Below are 20360 nucleotides of genomic sequence, written 5' to 3'. Positions count from 1 at the left end.
TGTGGGATTTTGCTCTTATAGGACATGTGACATCGGGACATAGATAGAATTAGAATATGACATTGTTTATGATTTATTAAAGTATATATTTTGGAAAATTCAATTTTTATTCTTTGTAATTTTATTTGCTATTTGGATTAAGGACATGAATGTGAATTCTCTACTCACATGATTATTGGAATTGTCGTTTCAATTTTAAATATTTTTTTTTATCCAATAAGATATTTATTTTTATTATTATTATTATTATATATATATATATATATATATATATATATATATATGTTGGGGTAGAGGGTGTCACAAAGATAACTAAAAGAGGCAGGATTTTAATTAGTTGGACCCTTAGGCAGACAGAGAACTTTTCTATGAGGAGTCATAGGCTTTGAGCAATTTATGCAGGGTTGAAAGAGAGGATTTTTATTAATTTGTTTGATGCTGATTACATATTGCCTGAGAGCCAAGGTTGCTTCCATGTCTCTTGTCCATACAGGAAATATACAATGATATCTAGTTGCTTCCATTTTGCTATGCTAACCATTCACTCATATTTAAAGCTGAATAAATTTTACTATTAGTAATTGTCTATATTAGAACTCTTTCGAGAAGGAATATGAAGGGTGAAATCCCACCTGAGCTTAGCAACATGGGAGCATGAACAAGGATGTAAGTACATTGATCTTCAGATTATAAATGCTTTTAGTTTTTCTTTAATAAGGTTTCTTTTGTAATTCATTCTGTTTTGCTTAGGTGGTTAGATGACAACTTGCTTATTGGACCATTACCTGACATGAGTAAACTTATAGCATATATGATATATTTGCCCAAAGTGGAGGGTGATGACCGTGCACAAGCATGTGCTTTGGCAACTCTGTACTCACATCCAGTTGTAGGTGTTTGACTGCTGTCACTTTTCCTGTACCACTATTCATTTTTCTAATTCAGGACAATTCATAATTAAGAATCATTGCATGAGAGACAGATAAGCATAACATTTTTTAAGTGGTCAGCCGCATCAATACTTGTAAAGTATGAGTATAATGTAAGCATAATATATATAAAGTGGCTCTAAACAAAATGTTCAAGGAAGAAGGATTAAAACTATAAGCTTAATACGTAGTTTGTACTCATTTTCTACCAATCAGGTAAATATACTAGTTTTACTTAATCAGTTTCTATCATCTCCACCTCCTTTCTTGATTTCTCTCTCCATGTGTACATTGTTAACTTGTACTTAAATCACAGTTTTGTCAGTGAGCATATTGAAACTCTAGAAGAAATTGATATTGAATACAAAGAATTGGCTCTAGAATCTGGTATAGAAAAGTGGGGTCGTGTTCCTGCTCTAGGATGCGAACCTACCTTCATTTCTGATTTGGCAGATGCTGTTATTGAGAGTCTCCCTTATGTTGGTGCCATGGCAGCTTCATCAAACCTTGAAGCTCGACAGGTACTTTTTTTAATTCCTATATGAATTTATATTTTCATATTCTAGATGGAAATGGGCATGGTTTTTGAAAAGGGGTAAATGCTACAGGAGGCACCAGTGACGAGAGTAGGTCACGTAGCTTTTAGTTCAGTAAAAAGAGATAAAGGAAGATCAAAAAGAACACTGGAGGATATTATTAAAAAGGGTCTCATGGAATATCCTGATTCCCGAGTATTTGGTTTTTAACTGAACCAAATGGTGTTCTATGATGTATGTAACCGATCTAGTCGAATAAGATAAGATACCTGTTATCATTTTTATTTATTACTATTATATTCTAGTTTTAAATATTTCATTCAGTATTCTTTTGGATTGTGATTGAAACACAGACATTTCCTTTTCAGTCACTTCGAGTAGAATATGGGTTAGGATTTTCATCCACTTATATATCTTACTTTGACCTTATCACTAGTGGATGTGAGATTTTTAACAACCTTTATATAGATTTGTTGATTATCTACTTTGTAATCTAATTGAAAGTTTGGGCTTTTTGGCAGTCTCTGGTTCCACTTGGCAGTGTAGAAGAGTTATTGGCAGCATATGATTCACAACGTAGGGAGTTGCCACCACCAGTTATAGTGTGGGAATGGGGTTGGAGAAAAAGTGCTGAAACATGGAATGGAAGAGTAGCTATGCTGGCTGTGCTTCTTCTTTTGTTTTATGAAGTCACTATAGATAAGGGTGTTCTGCACTAGTTGGGAATATGGCCATCACTTATGTGAATGAATCATCACCATACGCCCTCTATAACAGGATTTTAGTTGAGTTCAATTTTGACCAGTTGCCAGTATATGGCCTTTTTATACTACAATCAAATCATGTTCTTAACTCACAAAGTTTTCAAGTAGTTTTATTACCATAGTCATGCTGATTTTACAATGTATTAATGCATGACTAGATCAGTGTAAAAGACTTGATAATGTATAAATATAAAATCCATTTAGTTTTTCTTGTATATGCATAATGTTAGCATCATATGCTGTTGAAATCCAAGGCATGCAATCAGGAGTTGTGAAATGCAGCTTAGGCACATTATTTGTGGATGGAAAATGGAGAGAACATGTATACAACACAAAATGTTTTTGTATACATTTAAACTTGAAAGCTTCGTTGATTGGTTTGCGTGAGTTGGAAAGCTACTAGGCTGTTGTAGCTGAAGAGCAGTTAAGACAATAGAAAGTTCTATGTGGAGTGTGAACATAAGGATATGCCGGCAATTTTATTAGTGTTGGTCAAAAACTAAAATATTTTTTTTTCTTTTTTAATTATAGGAAGTATGATTCTTTTTTACCAAATCAGACCATTTTAAGGGTAAACTATAAAATTACTAAGGCCAATAATTTTCAGTAGAAAAGAGGGATTTCGTAAAAGATGCAAAAATTGTTGTTCAATTTGTTTGTACCCGTCCTGGGAATGCCAATCACAGAAGTACGTATTCAGACATGTCAGGCAACATACTTTTATTCGACAGTTTTTCGCTGCTAATTTTGTAATTTCGTTAGCAAAAAACGTTTTGGAAAAACGGATATTGCCTCATTTGAGTATGATAAATTGATAACTTATATTACAATTTACAGATAGGTATATATTTTTCTAAGGAAAGAGTTACAGTTTCTACTGGACTACTATTGATTCAAATATGATTTACATACACCTGTTTCAATTTCGTTGTGAAACTGAAAGTGGCGTGATTTATTAAAAAAAACATAGACTCGCACAAACAAGTAAAAGTGGTGTTTGAAGATTTTAAAATGGTTAGATTACGAAGAAAATATGTAGTTTATTAGAAATTAGGGGAAGAAAAAAAATTATCAGTTATAAAACTCGCACCTGAAACTTACAAGCCTCACGTCATGGCATATGATATCACATAATATAATTACAAGTAATTTATAAACTGAAGCACATGTGGTTTCCGTTTTTTGCTCCCATCTCCATACTCACCAAGACTAAATGAGAAATCACCACCCCCTCACAACTTGAATAATACCAACTCCAAATTTAGACAAAAATGAAAGAAAAAAAAGCTAAAATAGGTCCTTTTCTGTTTGTCAAGAGATCAGTCACTAAAATCAAAGCTTCCACTGTGAGAGTTGCTGCCATTACGACTATGCAAGGATAGGCCTCTCATGTAACCGGACAAATTAGAACCATCCTTGTTTTCTTGAAAAAACCTCTCCCTCTCCATGTGTTTTGCAGGTGGTGGTGGAATTGATACATGATGAACCTCCCCATTCTGCTTTGGTCGTGGAGGTGGCACCACAACAGGTGGAGATCGAGTATCAGCTTCTCGAGATGGTGGCTCTAACGAGAGTGGTCATATTAGTGCACGATTGAGTCTCTCTCCAAGCAAACCCATGCGATGGATGTCGACGGTTTTAGTCTCCTCATCTTCAGGCCTTGTACAGGCCTTTCCCTTGCGCAATCTGCAGGCATTAGTCATAGAAAAATGAAATAATATTGAAAATTCAGAGGTTTTTGATTTCCCCTTCACTACCACATGGCCTATCACATTGCTCCATGGCAAAATCTTCTTTTCCATTAGAATTGTTGAGACTTGATCATGTAAGGAGTTATTTCATATAAATTGTTCTAATGTCCTTCCTAAACAAAATCACTAGTGAGATGCATAGGCATGGCAACGGGGCGGGGTGGGGCGGGTTTTACGTTCCCCGCCCCCGCCCCCGATACCCGCCGGGGATAAAATCTAGGTCCCCATCCCCATTCCTAGCGGGGTTAGGGTTTCCCCGCCCTGCCCCTGCCCCCGCTCCTATTTTTTTTCTTCTTTTTTTCTTTTAAATAAATATGAATAATTTTTAAAAAAATAAAAGAAAAGTAAAATAATATAAATTTTTACGTATAAATATTTATAATTTTGGTTTACATATATATAAAAATAATTTTTAATTAATTATTAAGCGGGGCGGGGGCAGGGGCGGGGGCAGGTATGGGGGTGGGGGCGGGGTGGGTATTAACATCCCCGCCCCTGCCCCCGCTCCCGATTTTATCAATCGGGAAAAACCCGAACCCGAATCCGAATCCGATAAACATGGGTTTTCCCCATCCAAATCGGGGCGGGTTCGGGCGGGTACCCACGGGGGTGGGTTAGATTGCCATGCCTAGATGCATGTTGGATCTAACAAATTGAGGTTTCAAAGTCATAGACATTTTAAATTTGCATATTCTCCCAGTGATTTCTATCATGTTCAGGTGCAATAATGGAGGGATAATTATTGGTCTTTCTGTTGGCACCTCAATATTAAAGAGAGGATAGAAGCTACAATTTTACCATGGTGCTCCATTTTTCTTATAGCAAGTCTCAAGTGTTACCCATGGTCCAAAAGTAGGAATCAATGGATCACATAGCTGAATGGAAAAAACATGTTTGGCTCATTTGATTTTCAAACCCTTAAATTTAACAACAATAGGTTGAAATGTATTATCAATGTACTTAAATTGTATGATACTACACATTAATAGCTTGAAGTATTTTATTATGAAAAATAGTTCATACAACTGTTAAATTGTAAGCGTTTTCTCTTTTCTAAACTAATTTTCGTCAACATGTGTACTTAAACAAGAGACATAAAACATAACCCTACTATAAGGCCACTTAACTAGGATTTTAAAGGAAACTCCAAAATCTCAGTAACATGTCAAATTCAATCATATCCACTAATATTGATATGAGAAACACTAATTGAAATTCAATCATAACAGACAATGGGAAAACATGTTATTAGAAATATTATAGAGAGATTAATAATAACCAACAACAACAACAAAAATCAAAAACACAATCGAAGAATCAAATTTAAGTTTACCAAATAAACAAAATAAATTACCAAAGATCAACCAACAAACCCTACATTAGAGAAGAAATGTAGAGATGGTAGTGAAAAAGAGAGACACACAAGTGAGGGAGGGAGAAAGAATTTCCAAATTCCTTCTTTTAGGTTGGAAATTAAAAATTTTAGTTTTTAGATAAATGAAAATCCTCATTAAAATCTTGTAAACTTTAATTTTTGGGGGAAAAATTTTCTAAACAAAGAATTTATCGAACAATAATTTTAGATTACCTTTTAAATTACTTTCCCTCTTAAAAATCTCAAATCCAAGCTCACTATTAATGAATTTCAATCAAGACATGATTGGACACAAAAAAAATTCCCTAGTTCTCACTTCCGCAAGAGAAAAGAAAATGAAAGAAAAAAATTGCTTATCATGCCAATTGAGAGAAAAATTCCTCACATGTACTCGGTTGACTTTATTAGGTACCAATAACACCCTGGTAAAAATCCTAACATAGTCTTGTGCTCTGGAGTAGACCATGTGCCTTCAAAGATCATTCTTGTTATTGACTTTGAAGCTAAGCCAACACTACCTCCTATGTCACTATACTCAACATATATATAACAAGAGGAGATAAAGTATATGTTACTCATCTATAACAAATCACATTAATTCTTGAAATTACAATTACTTGTCAATTCAAAAAAAGTGAAGTTAGTATTTAACTTTAATAATGAGTACTTAAAATACATGGAGTCTAAGAAATCCTTCAAACAAGACCTTACATATAGAAAACTTAGTTTTACGAATACAAACCTTGAAAACATTTGTTGTTTTAAGATAGCAAACATCAAGTCCTAAATATCACTACAATTTTTATTCAAACAAAGTAGTTCAACCTACTCTTTTCTAACTCTGACTAAAATACCTTTTTCCAACTCTAACTAATGTATAAGAGTATTAGACAACAATCAAAGGAGAAACAACTTATTTGAGTTTTATAAACTATCTGTACAAAAAGAATGAGAAAAGGGGTCGAAAATATTATTGTAAATTAACATTTTGCTTAATTATTTTAAAAATTCTCCTCAATTTTATTATAAATTGTTATGCTTGAGGCACTTTATTTTAATGCACCGTACCGCTTTAAAGTTACAAAAGTTACTACCTCATGGAGGAGGCACATGCACACTACTCCATGCTAGAATCTCTCATGAGAAATATACCTTCAAAGGTTAAAAATATAGGAAACTTCTACAATGAAGTAGTAAGGTGAGTAGTCACAAATGAGGCATCAAAGTTATCGCCTTACCAGTAGTAGTAGGTCTTTAATTGGATAATTTTTTTTTATATTTTATTTTTTAAAATTGTTTTAGTTTAAATTTATATTAACTTCTTTTTCTTCTTGCTATGAATCCCTACCGTTAGTTGCCTTATATTGATAAAAGCTAACCAAGATTGTCAATCCTATTTTTTGCATGCAAGTCTATGGAGGAACACCATTCAATGACCAACCTCTAAAACACATTGTTTTTCTTTTTTCTAAAGTAATAACTAATAAATTTAAAGCTTTTTCACCTTCTTCAATTACATATTAAGTCTTCCTCGAAGTTTCATTTATGATTCTTGCTAATGAACAATGTTGAGGTGGGTGCTAGGGTGCAACGTTGAAGCATGAAAGTCATAAGCTTGTAAACAAAAACTGGATAATTAACAGATAACAAGTCATCAATCTTAATCGTCGATTTTTTATTATTATATCTAATGATAAATTTTGATGATTCATCCATATATCACTTAACAAGTACTTCACCTTAGGAGATGTAGAGGAAGTAAAGCATGATAAGGTATTTGATAAAAAAAAAGTAGAAAAGAAATTGTAAAAATTTGAGTGGGACCCACAAAAATACTTTCCCTCTTAAATAAGGAGAAATGTGGAGAAGTTTAGTTTTTATAAACTCTTAATAATAACTAAATATAATAATATTATTTATTTATTATTTTTAGATAAAATTATTTATAAAAATAAATCCCAATAGTAATAATAAATAAATAAATATAATAATAATAAAAATAAGAATAAGAATAATTCATATTTATTACTTTTGAATAAAATCATTTATAAAAAGTTAAACTTCTATTAATTTTTTTAAATATTATTTAAAAATAAAATTATTAATAAAAAGTAAATCACTATCTTATTTCTAATCTATTTTTTAAACAAACTTAATTTTTACTTTATTTCTTATTTATTTTCCTATATTTCTTCGCGCTTCTATTCTTTTTTTCACCCTCACTTTTTTCCTCTTTACCAAACAAAGACTTAGACTCATCCAAAAATATATTACTACATCTCTTTAGCATAAAGCTTGTAATTACCATTGAACTTGAAGAAGTTTAAGATGAATTATTTAAAAGTAATATATATATATATATATAAAATAAAAATAATTATATTTTTTAAACTCTAAATAATAAATAAATATAATAATAATTATTATTATTTATTTTAGATAAAACTATTTATAAAAAGAAAACCCAATAATATTAATAATAATAAAAGTAAATCTATAACTATTCTATAACTATTATAAAGGGAATATAAGAGATGTAACCGCTTTTTGGTCTCCATTTTTTAGTGGACCATTATACCCCCAGATGTAAAAAAAATCTTAAATTTTCTTTAAATAATTATACACAACTTTCTAATATTTTATTAGTGAATAACTATTAGAGGCACTTCGTGCCTCTACCCCTCTAGTAAATATAATAATAATAAAAATAATTCCTATTTATTATTTTTGAATAACATTATTTATAAAATATTAAACTTCTAATAAAATAATTCTAAATAATATTTAAAAATAAAATTATTAATAAAAAATAAGCTTTTATTTTATTTTTCATGTATTTTTTTCTTTATTAGGCAATCTTAATAAACAATCTTATATATTTTCTTTAATAAACAATCTTCACGCCGTTATTAGCGTCGATTCCACGTGCTCCTACCTCTGATGGTGAAGATTAATTGAGAAGATACGAGGATAAGCACGTAAATTAATAATATATAATATTTTAATTTATATTTAATAATATAATATTATAACAGTCTTTTAGAAACTTATTATTACGTGTCATATACAACTTCATCTACAACTTTCCTTTTGCACATTTCTTTCTTTCCACATTTGCATTTCTAGGTTTTCTTTCCTTCGATGGTGTTAGGGATGTTGCGAGGAAGAGTTCTTCGCCACTTGGGTTCAATTCCTAATCCCAGAGATTTCCTTCTTCGCCCATCGCATTCTCCTTCAACTTTCTCCACCTTAGACAGTGGTAGTGATACACGCAGAACAAAACTATTGGATTCCATCAGAAACATCAGAAATGTGGACACTGCTTTGGATTTGTTCCACCAAATGATTGCCATGAAGCCTTTCCCTAGTAACAAGGACTTCAACTTATTGCTCGGCATCATTGCAAAGATGAAACATTACACAACTGTGATTTCCCTTACCAAACACATGTATTCCCTTGGAGTGAAACCAGATGTTTACACGCTCACTATAGTCATCAATTGTGTCTGCCGTTTAAATCACACAGTGTATGGCTTCTCTATTTTGGGGCTTATGTTCAAAATTGGTGTGGAGCCCAACATCGTGACTCTTACCACCATCGTTAATGGGTTTTGCAAAGAAGGCAATGTGGCTGAAGCAGTGAGGTTGGTGGAGCATTTGGAAGACTTGGGATATCAATCTGACTCCTACACGTATGGTGCAATAATTAATGGGTTGTGTAAGGTCGGAGACACTTTTGCTGCTATCTCATGTCTCAAGAAGATGGAACACTCTTTGGACGTTATTGCTTGGAATACAGTTATTGACGGCCTTTGCAAGGATGGCAAGGTATGGGAGGCTTTGGATATGTTTTCAGAAATGACTCGCAAAGGTATTCATCATGATCTCGTCACTTGCACTTCCTTAATTCACGGCCTTTGTAATTTTGATAGATGGAAAGAGGCTGCAACTCTACTGGGTCATATGATGCGAAAGGGAATCATGCCAGATGTGCGAACCTTTAACGTTTTAGTTGACAATTTTTGCAAAGAGGGGATGATTGCAAGGGCTAAAAGTATAATGGACTTCATGGTTCATTTTGGAGTGGAACCTAATGTTGTCACATATAATTCACTCATTAGTGCTCATTGTTTGCTAAATCAAATGGAGGATGCTGTGAAAGTATTTGATTTGATGATTCAGAAGGGCAGCATACCAACTGTTGCAACTTATAATTCATTAATTCATGGATGGTGTAAAATTAAAAACATAAATAAGGTTATGCATCTCTTGGGTGAAATGGTTAATTGTGGACTAAGTCCGAATGTTGTCACTTGGAGCATTCTTATCGGGGGGTTTTGTAAAGCAGGGAAACCAATTGCTGCGAAAGAATTGATTTCTATAATGCACAAGCATGACCAACTTCCTAATCTCCAAACTTGTGCCATTATTTTGAATGGCCTATTCAAGTGTCATTTTCATTTGGAGGCAATGTCATTGTTCAGGGAGATGGAGAAGATGAATTTTGATCTCGATATTGTTATTTACAATATTGTACTAGATGGATTGTGTAGGTTTGGAAAACTGAATGATGCACGAGAATTGTTTTCTTGTTTGCAAAGTGAAGGCATGAAAATTAATGTTATTTCTTATACGACAATGATTAAAGGTCTATGTAAAGCGGGACTATTGGATGATGCTGAAGACTTGGTGATGAAAATGGAAGAGAATGGCTGTCCCCGAGATATGAGGACTTATAATGTGTTTGTCCAAGGATTGCTGCGGAGATATGATATTTCAAGGTCAACAAAATACCTTTTATTAATGAGAGACAAAGGTTTTTCTGCAGATGCTACCACCACAGAATTGCTTATCAGTCATTTCGCAGCTAATAAAGAAAATCCTTCATTACAAGAATTCCTGCAGAAAATTTGTTTGAGTAGATAACTGGTATATTTGAATACCAACATTTTCTTCGGGGCTAACCTGTTAGCATTGTCAGACTCTATGCGCTTGGTTTTATTTAAGTTATTATGTCATTCTTCTTTTAAATATATCCATGAACTATGTTAAGGACTAATATTTTTTATATCTTCTCTCTGTCACTTTCATTCATAACATTCCTTAGTACATGCTCTGTTTTTATTTGTTAGAAATACTAGTAAATCCAATAAGGAAAATATATTTCGTTGGTTCATGCTTCAACGGTAATATTCTTTCTTCCCCCACCATTTCTTACACCATAATTCAACGTAGTAAATAGTAATTAATTTGAAGATCAAGGCTGTCATCACTCATCAATCAAATTAACTACTGAATTTTAACTTCAGGATTAGGTTCAGCATGTATAATACTTTTTTATTCGTTTAGTCCCATTTTATACTTCTTTTCCATTATACAGTACAAAACAAGAGCCTCGAGCAAAACAATTTATAATAAAATTGGGGAAACTTTTTAATATAATTAAGCACAATGATAATTTACAATACTATTTTTGGCCCCTTTTTCTTGTCTGTTTTTGTACAGATAGTTGCCTCTCCTTTGACTGTGTTCTGATACTCTGATACATTATCTTGAGTAGGAAAAGGTTTTTTTAGTCATAGCTAGCTAAGAGTAGGTTAAACTATTTTATTTGAATAAAAACTGCAATGCTATTTAGTAGTTGATGTTTGCTATCTTAAAACAACAAATTTTTTCAAGGTTCATAAAGCTGGATTTTCAACATTTAAGGTTTTCTCTTAAGGATCTCTTAGACTCCATTTAAGTACTCATTATTAAATTCAGATACTAACTTCACTTTTTTCAATTCACAAGTGATTTTTAATTTCAACAATTAATGTGATATTGCGGTGTATTTTTGATGAGTAGCATATTGCTTTATCACCTATTGTTATATATATTAAATTGTTAAGTATAGTGACACCGGGACGGTGCTTGCTTGGCTTCAAAGTCAATAACAATCCACTCCAGCACGAGTACCTTCTGTGCAAGGCTTGTACAATTAAACGCTATGCAAGTCACTTGGAAATACCACTTGATAATTGAGGTTTGCGGTCAAATAAAGTCACTGATGAGTACATGTGAGGAATTTTTAATCTCTTTTTGAGTTTTGTTTTTGGTTTAATTTTCTTTTTTTGTCTCCGTAAAATTTATAATAACATGTTTTCTTTTGTAGGTTATGATTGACTTGGAATTAGTGTTTCTTATATCAGTATTAGTGGATTTGATCGAATTTGAGGTGTTGTTATTGATTTTTTTTGGAGTATCTTTAAAATCTTAGTTAAGTTGCCCTTATAGCATGTTAATGTTCTTTGTCTCTTGGTTAACTACACCTGTCGACAAAAATCAGTTTAGAATAGAGAAAAGTATTGCCGGCGAGTTGTGGAGGAGGAGCGTGGCGGAGAGGGAGAGGACATCAAAGCGGCCGTGGAAAGTGACGGTGGCGCCGGGGGTGACGAAGGGTTGATGGAGAGTGACGTTGGTGACGGTTCCCGAACCGGACAGGACACATAGGCCCGTGTTCTTTCTGCGGCTGAACCGGGCCAGGGCCTTGACCACGTAGCTTCTGCCCGGGATTTCTAAAATAAAAGGGGTCATAGCAGGCTCGGGCTCCTGGGTTATAACGAGTGGCGGTTTGGGCTTGTTTTTGGAGCCAGGAGGGCGGCCCCTGGGGCGCCTAACCACTTCAATTGTGGCCCCGTCGCCGGCGGGGGCGGAGGCGGCGTTGGGACGGGCATGGTGGTCCTCGGGCGTTTGACATTCCCGGGAATAGTGTTTTTTAGTTTAGGGTTTAATTATTTCTGTTTGTGATCTGGTTTGTGTAAAAAAGAGGGCTCTGTTTTAGATTTTCTTATGTGCTTTTTATTCCCCTTTCATGTTTGGATTAACTATATTGATAAAATGTCTTGGGAAAAAATGTTAATTAGGTTAGGATATGACTCCTTGATTACAGTGTTTTCTCCGTGTTATCTAGTTGAATGGATTTTGCAGTATTGTTGTATATGACATGATTTGGGTGTGCTTTAACAAGATTATTGGCGTTCTGTGAGATTATTGTTTTCCGTTTTGATGCTTGTATGTTTTGATATTTTTATTGGCAGAATTTATGTGTTTTTGTTGTCCCAAGGTGTGTAGATGATTATTATTTCAGGAATTGAGAATTTTGATCTTTTATCCATCAACTATTTTGTTTCTCAAACAAAGTAGAAAGTTACTTCCATGAGTTTATCAGGATTCCGTTTTTGAGAGCTAATTTGGTTTCATTGCTACATATGATAATTTTTGGCTCAATAATAATTTATTTACTTGGTGAATATGTTTGTTTTAGTTTTTTGCAGAAGATTTTACATGCATTTGACCTAAAATATGAATCTGGACTGGACCAGGTAATATGTAGACTGAACTTTTATTCTTTTTGGGTCATGTGTTAGGGGATTTGGGAGTTCTTGTCTTTTGGGGACTGAGTTCAAGCTATGAATATGTTTTGTTTTGTGTACCTTAATAGCTTATATAGGCCTTTGTTATACAGTAAGTTGGTAACAACCACCACCATGTAGTTCTTTACTTGAAACATAGGAGAGCTAGCTAGATATTGGTAGGTACTGTAAGTAAATGATGTTTCTTCATTTTCATCTACTTATATTTTGCAGCATTATTCAAAAGGCTAGCAACGCATTAGAAGTACTAAAAGAGGTCCTTGATGCTGTTGATGCTTAAAATCCTCAGGTGACTACTGCGAGTCTATTGTAGAATCTGTAAATACTTACATCCTAACTTTTGCTTTATAAATGTTTTCTTTTGTTGGGAGCAAGGGATGAATTCACTCTTGATCTTGTAGAACAATGTTCCTTTCAAAAGCAAAGGGTTATGCATCTTGTGATGCCTTCTAGGTAAGGGTGCTTCAAATTTCTCTTTACTTAAACTTTTTTGTACAATTTCCTTCTTTATCCTTTGTGGAACTGAGATGGTTCAGAGGATGAATGTAAATGCCTTTGCTTGTAGTCTGTTGGTAGCTCTAAGAATTTTCCTTTGATACTCATCTTATGCAAATTGCAAGCCCCAAAAAGAAAACTATGTTGGATTGTTTAATAATATATACAGTAGAGTTTTGGTGTTAATCTGTTAGACCCGCAATATGATACACATTGAAAGAGGCCAAGGCCGGAAATAATGGATACAGCAGCTGATAATTAGATAGAATCTAATTAACTTGAATCCAATTCTGATACAATTAGATAGGATCTGTTCGAATTTGCTTCTGTTATTTAGTCTCACTCATTCCTTTATTCAGTTTTTTTATTTTTATTTTTTTATATTTTAGATTGGATTTATTTCTGTTCAGATTTAGTTTCCTTGTTTGGTGTTTGCCTCTTCCTAAAAGAGGATGAATTCAAGTATTGGATAACAAGAACTATTAAGTATTTGAAACTTGAGATTCACTGGTCTCTTAAAGCACCAGCAGCGTGGTATGATCGTGGTAGCTCTACCATGATCCCAAGAAAACCTATGGGAAAACCACAAAGATACACTCATGATAAGAACATTTCAAGTATTTTGAACAAACCAGTTAACAAAGGGTTACTCAGAAATCACTATTTGAACATATTCAACAAGTTAAGTAATTAATTATTCCTAATCTGGATTTACTTTCAGAATGAAATCTTCTCTTGTAATTTTCCCTAATATTAATGTATTTGCAGTTTTGCACATGTACAACCTGACAATGCATCTAGTTATTATTATATGGTTAATTTTTTCCTTAAACTGGTTTTGCATTGGTCTTTTGCAGAGATGAAAGCATAGTTTCTCGAGCAATTGAATTGAATGAGCAACTTCAGAAAGTTCTTGCAAGACATGATGACCTTCTTGCTGGCAGAACTACAACAACTGCCCCTCGATTTGATCACGAAGAAGCTGAGGAGGAAGAGGAACCTGAGCAGTTAGTTCGAAGGTGAAGACTACCTGTTCTTGTAATTCAATTTATTTCAAGAATTGAGAATTTTGATCTTTTATCCATCAACTATTTTGTTTCTCAAACAAAGTAGAAAGCTACTTCCATGAGTTTATCAGGATTCCGTTTTTGAGAACTAATTTGGTTTCATTGCTACATATAATAATTTTTGGCTCAATAATAATTTATTTACTTGGTGAATATGTTTGTTTTAGTTTTTTGCAGAAGATTTTACATGCTTTTGACCTAAAATGTGAATCTGGACTGGACTATCTTGTGATATGTAGACTGAACTTTTATTCTTTTTGGGTCATGTCTTAGGGGATTTGGGAGTTCTTGTCTTTTGGGGACTGAGTTGTTGTCTTTTGGGTCATGTAAGCGGCCAATTTTTTTTTCCCATTGTCTAAATCCCCTTCTCTGATCTGTTTCTGTCAATTCCTCTCGCATGTTTTTTTGTTTTCTTTTACTTAATTGCAGTTTGTTTCCAATTTTTGATGCATCATTTTTAATTGAATTTTCTGCAATTGATTCTGATCTGTCCTAGCTTCCTGTGAGAGTGTTGATGTTGCTCATTTTGACCATGCCCTTTACAAAGAAGCTGACCACTGAACCAAGCCATATGCAATACCAATATGAAGCAACAATGGAAGAGCTGATAGTACAATCAATGGCATTACTGCAGATTGTGTCTGAAGAAATCTCAAGATGTTTTGCAAAAAGCTATATGCAAACAATCCTGGGATAAAAAACTTCATATAAAGAGTAGCTGTTCTTGCAATGTCTTGATATTGATGAAGCAACACTAGGATGGGTTCTGTATAGAACCAAATAATTGATATAATGAAGGAGAAAATAAGAGGTATGATGCAAGAGACTTGTAGGTAAATTGCCAGCATTTGGTAATCCTTTGCACCAAATCCTTGCCCGCACAGTGTTTCCAGTGCCCCACTCAAACCAACCTAAGACAAGAATAAGGGTATGAACCAGGAATTTAATCTAGTAACAACATTTATCTTGTTGCATTCAATTGAACCAGGTTTGAGACAAATGTTATGATGTTAAATTTGCACCAGTGTTTATAAGGATAAATTCAGGTATAGAAATAAAGATTGGAAACAATCATTGACATTTAACCAAAAAATTGTATCTTTGTTAATCTCCTCTACAGGGTATGAGATAATGTTTACTATGCATATGAGGCATGCTTGTTATGATATAATGTTTTCATGTTCTCATGTTGTTTCCACATTCCAATCAATTTATAAATTCTCATCTTTTCTCCTGTTTTAGAAACGTACAATTGTACAAATTCTAGACATAGTGAAGACAAAAAACACAACCTAAGTCTTCTGTGACAATTTGTACCGCTACATGAGTTGTGAAGCATTAATGACAATTTGTTATGTGGGTTTTTCAAACATTTATTACGATTTGCAAGATCGGTAGCAGTCCAACTACTGATATTGAAAAGTTTAATTGTCATATATACTACAGTTTGTCTATCCAATGAACTAGGCACATATTAAGAGACTACAATAATAGAAGACTTTGGTTAAAAACATCCTTACAGTGATAAGAGAAAAGTATTTTATTTTTTATTTTTAAGAATTACAATGACAACAACATGATAGTAGAGAGAGATGAATCAATGAATTACCATAACAGCAACGCCTGTGACACTGAACCATGAGTTTGCGAGAGTAGAACCAGCAAGCTGAAGCTCACCAAGGTGACCAACAAGCATGACAGAAACCAAAGTGATTAAGTAATAGAACAAGTTGGTAAGAATCATTGGCAGTGAAAACAAGAGTTGATGCTTGGCCTCTTCCATGTCCAACACTTTATTCCACCACCCCACAACTTGGGGTCATGTGTTTTCTCTTCCATTATCATTTTCCCTTAATAGAGGTGTTTCTGTTCCATCTGAACTAGTACTTGCCTCCATCTTCTCTTTCATCTTCTACGTTATCTCTATATATATATATATGTGATGAGGAACCACTTCAACCATTCAAGATATCTAAATCGTTAAACAACCACAATCTTATTATATAAAACTATAGGCAAAAAAATACTGTATTATATAAAATTGTTCAGTACAGGGTTAGAGAGAGGAATGATCATACATACCTGATGGTTTAAGGAGACAGTGGTGAATTTTCAATGGTAGGAGGAACTTCAATAGTAGGACAAAAATATGTATACATATAAGTCAAGATTTCGTCATAACTTACAGCAAAAGAGTTAGCATAAAAGTAAGACATAACAATGAAGAAATTTCAGAACAAAAAGTGATATGACTGAAACATGCTGAAAGTTTCAAAGATATTTAACAAGTACGTGAACGTGGAATAGGTTCATACGAGAGAAAGGTTTCAGCTTTGATGGTGCAAATTTGGATCCACTCCGTTGTATGTATATATATAGTTTTTTTAATGGTAAAATGGAAATTCAATTTAAAGAATTATTTTTTTTAATAAAAAATTAGAACTATTCAGATATTACTCGAGTCCCATCCTTGATAAAATAATTTTTAATTAAATTTTATGTACCAGTCAAAGAAATCAAATTAATTTAAAACAAAACTTAAAATATTAATAAATAAAAACTGTAAATAATTTTTCCTTATTACAACAAAAAAATTAGTTTCCGAACCATGGGAAATATCAGGAGAGGGTTTTCCAACTAACGGTTGTATTGTATGTATGTTTTGACTATTGTGATCATGTTTTGTCTTGTTCTGATTAATTTGACTTCAAATATTGCTATCTTACTTCATCTTATTTTATAGATTTATCCTAAGTCTTGAGTAATTAAAATATTCATTATAAGAATTTGCTTATATTGTTTGCCCCGAATATGATATTAGCTATGTACCCATTTTACAAATCTTATTATCTAGTTTGCCTCATTTTGGTTATATTATAGTTTTCGAATTTTCTTTATAATTAGATATGGATCCGTGCGTTGCATAATTTATTGAATTTTTTTTATTTTTAGATAATATTTTAATATATGTAAATTAAAATTTTGTAATATAATAACTATTATTTTGGAATATGAAGATATGAAATAAATATATAAAAATTGTTATATATTAGTTTTTTATTAATTATATTACAAATTTGTGTCTATAATTTTAAGTTAAAAATTCATTAAAAATAAGTATGTATATATAAAAATAAACATTACATAAAATTAGTTTTGTAAGAGTGAAATTGATGTGAATGTAGATAAAGATAAGAAGTTATTATTGAAGTCAATAATTGATTATAAAATAGCAAACCACCAATGAAACAAAAATGATATTAAAATGAATACAAATCATTATTCAGATAAATATTTAGTCATTTTTATTTTGGTGTTAGGTTGTTGAATTGTTTTTTTTTTTTTTGCTTTTTTTTCTTTAAATTTTGAATTAGAATTGGCTCTTCATCTGAGGATTTGTCAAAAATTTGTATAGATATCTTTCTCCTTGAATGAACTTTTTTATTTGATAATGATCCATCTTTTGATTTCTTAGATAGTTATTTGTTTGTACTTACAATGGATTTTTTCATATGAGGAAGAAATTGGTTGTGGTGATTTAGGCTCCTTGTTTGAATCTAAAAATAATAATTAGTGAATATTGAAATACTTAAAAGATAAGTTTTAAAGGATATAATTATTTTTTTAATTTTAGTATTAAAAGAAAGGGACATGACAAATTCATATATTCAACAAAATAAATATTAAGAGACCAAATAATGGAGAATAATATTACATTACAAAAGTCACCTCTATATTTTAATTTTTAATACTATTAATTAATTAATTAATTATAAATATTTATAAATGGATGATATAAACTAATAATAAATTATTTAATATAAAATAATCAAATGATTTTTAAGTATAATCTACTTGGAATTTTAATTTTCAATTTCAATTAAAAAGTGTGCCTGTTAAATTATTAATTAACATGTATATACTCATATTTACTAATTTAATGCATCATCTTTTTTGGTACATGGTTGTTCATAACAAACTAAATAATTTAGAAATCAAATTACTTATTTATTCCCATTACCTTGAATTCTGTTTATTCTATATTAACATGATATATATATATATATATATATATATATATATTGAAATTTATGAAAATAAAAATAGTTTAATTATCAGTTTATTACTGTTCAATTTTATTAAAATATAATTACATTCCAATAGTTTAATTGATGAAAATAACATTTTATATAAAATATTAATAATGTGAGAATAGGTGTTATAATCCATTGAAATTCAAATTGTGATAGATGCACAGTATTATTTTCTCTGTCTAAGAAGAAGTAATATTTAACGGGACTTGATGTTTCTCTTCTGGTGGGAGACAAAGAGACGTCTATTTTTAATTTGACATATTGGGGACCATGACCATCTTTAGAATTTTAAACCTGTTAGGATTCCATTAACCCCTAACGGGCCAAATCTGGTTCTCACTTGTTTGGGCCTATATTATTTTTTCTATTCACAGTCTAAAGGTTCACTAAAATCAGATCACTTTTATTGAGTCCAACTAAATGTAAATAGTTAATATAAAAACTACAAATAATATATGTAGCCCACATTAATTATTAGAAATAAAATTTCTACCATTTTTTTTGTTAAAAAATTGATTCTTTGCTACCATTTTTTTTCCAACTAAAATAAACAATTTTCTACTTATTTAACATGTTGGTCTAAATTGGTATTAAAAAAATGCTAGTCTAAATTGTTTAAAAAAAACCGTTTATTTTCTTTACAAATAGTTCTCTATTTTTTAAGAAGTAAATCTTATTTGAAAAATCACTTTTTAAAAAATTAGTTTTTTTAGAATTGTTTAATTTCAAACAAAGCCAATATCATATCTACAATTTTCATTCCATAATGTTTAATTTCACAATTTTAGTTCTTCAATCAAGTGAAATTTACAATTTTGGTTCAATGATTAAATGCACATTAGTTAACTATTAAAATTATAATATTAATTATGATCTCATATAAAAAATATGACATTAAAAATACACCAATTAATGTATACCTATTATAAAAATAAATTTTGGTAACTATCATTTTAGTTTTCATTTTTATATTAGACTATTATTCATATATTTAACAAAAAAAATTCTTTCAAAAATAAAATTTTATTTTTGTATTGGACACTATTACCCTTATACTTATAAAAAAATTCTTTAAAAATGTTTTAAAAAATAAATATATAGAAGCACAAAGTATCTCTTTCCCTATTAATTATATATAATAAACATGCATGTACAATCGCCAGATTAAAAATTTATTTTTAAAAATTCTTTTGTCGAAGAAGAAAAGTCTCTAAAGATGCTCTTAGATAAGATAGATATATGTGTTTAATATGTAAAGGTTAATTAATAAATAATTATAAAAAATAAAAGTCAAATTGGATAAAAAAATTAAAACAAAAATCTCTTACAAATTAGATAGTTATCTATAAAATAATATTTCATAATTGTACATTATTTTAATTTCTTATGTAACTCAACTTTTAGTTATCACATATATCCTACTAAATAGTTTTTACTATTATTTAAATAATTTTGATGAGAAAAATTTAAAGTTTTTTTTATAAAATTTAACATGTAATTCAATTTTGATTTATCAAATTTATCTTTAAATTATACTTTAATATTTTTTAAAATAAATTCGACAAGAAAGCTTTTACAATTTGTTTAAGTTATTAACATGTAATATTAGCAATATGTGATGTTAGTTCTATATATCTTAATTTTGATAATAACATAAAATATAAGGTTACTTAATACAATATGTAAAAGAGTTTATATATACTTTGTCATTTTCAGATTGTTGGGTGATAAATATTATTTCTTTATCTTGAGACACTTTAATTATGAGTTATTAATTTTAAGTTGCACTTTTATTTTTGTACTACCCACATCGGTACCACATCGGCTTATCAAGTCGAACCGCTCCCCAACCGATAAGATAAACTGATAAGATCATAATCTTATCAAATCGTAATCAATCCCATTATCATTTATAGGAAAAGCCGTAATCTGCA

At 31.2% G+C, this 20360-nt stretch overlaps 3 protein-coding genes and 1 long non-coding RNA gene across 7 annotated transcripts; 3 read left to right on the top strand and 1 right to left on the bottom strand.

The window, feature by feature from the left end:
* Positions 1–311: 311 nt before the first annotated feature.
* Positions 312–2446, top strand: LOC145951641 (ferrochelatase-2, chloroplastic-like). The gene is made up of 4 exons (XM_083063227.1): positions 312–666; positions 751–1145; positions 1246–1450; positions 1987–2446. Exons 3-4 carry the CDS (start codon positions 1418–1420, stop codon positions 2182–2184), a joined length of 231 nt encoding a protein of 76 aa, XP_082919353.1. The 5' UTR covers positions 312–666; positions 751–1145; positions 1246–1417; the 3' UTR covers positions 2185–2446.
* Positions 2447–8416: 5970 nt separating this feature from the next.
* Positions 8417–10425, top strand: LOC109794268 (uncharacterized). The gene has a single exon (XM_020353729.3). The coding sequence runs from the start codon at positions 8497–8499 to the stop codon at positions 10279–10281; it is 1785 nt and encodes a 594-aa protein (XP_020209318.3). The 5' UTR covers positions 8417–8496; the 3' UTR covers positions 10282–10425.
* Positions 10426–10577: 152 nt separating this feature from the next.
* LOC114915628 (TOM1-like protein 4) lies at positions 10578–15517 on the top strand. Of its 4 annotated transcripts, XM_083063217.1 has the most exons (7): positions 10578–11414; positions 12662–12719; positions 12984–13059; positions 13146–13223; positions 14123–14284; positions 14606–14658; positions 14829–15517. In XM_083063217.1, the coding sequence occupies exons 3-7, from the start codon at positions 13034–13036 to the stop codon at positions 14891–14893; spliced, it is 384 nt and encodes a 127-aa protein (XP_082919343.1). In that variant the 5' UTR covers positions 10578–11414; positions 12662–12719; positions 12984–13033; the 3' UTR covers positions 14894–15517. The 4 variants fall into 4 exon arrangements, with proteins under 4 accessions (XP_082919343.1, XP_082919345.1, XP_082919347.1 ...); XM_083063219.1 differs by lacking the exon at positions 12662–12719; XM_083063221.1 differs by having other exon boundaries at positions 10578–12719; positions 13172–13223.
* A 340-nt stretch (positions 15518–15857) lies between these two features.
* On the bottom strand, positions 15858–16667 carry LOC145951644 (uncharacterized). The gene is made up of 2 exons (XR_014429498.1): positions 16415–16667; positions 15858–16304 (listed from the first exon to the last, which is right to left on the bottom strand). It is a non-coding gene; the product is annotated as an uncharacterized LOC145951644 (long non-coding RNA).
* Between the last annotated feature and the right edge of the window lie 3693 nt (positions 16668–20360).

This window comes from Cajanus cajan, chromosome 9 (assembly GCF_000230855.2).
Source record: "Cajanus cajan strain Asha chromosome 9, NIPB_CcT2T_4, whole genome shotgun sequence".
Taxonomy (NCBI): Eukaryota; Viridiplantae; Streptophyta; class Magnoliopsida; order Fabales; family Fabaceae; genus Cajanus; species Cajanus cajan.
The sequence above is the reverse complement of the archived record's forward strand: the minus strand, read 5'-3'. Positions and strand labels throughout refer to the sequence as shown.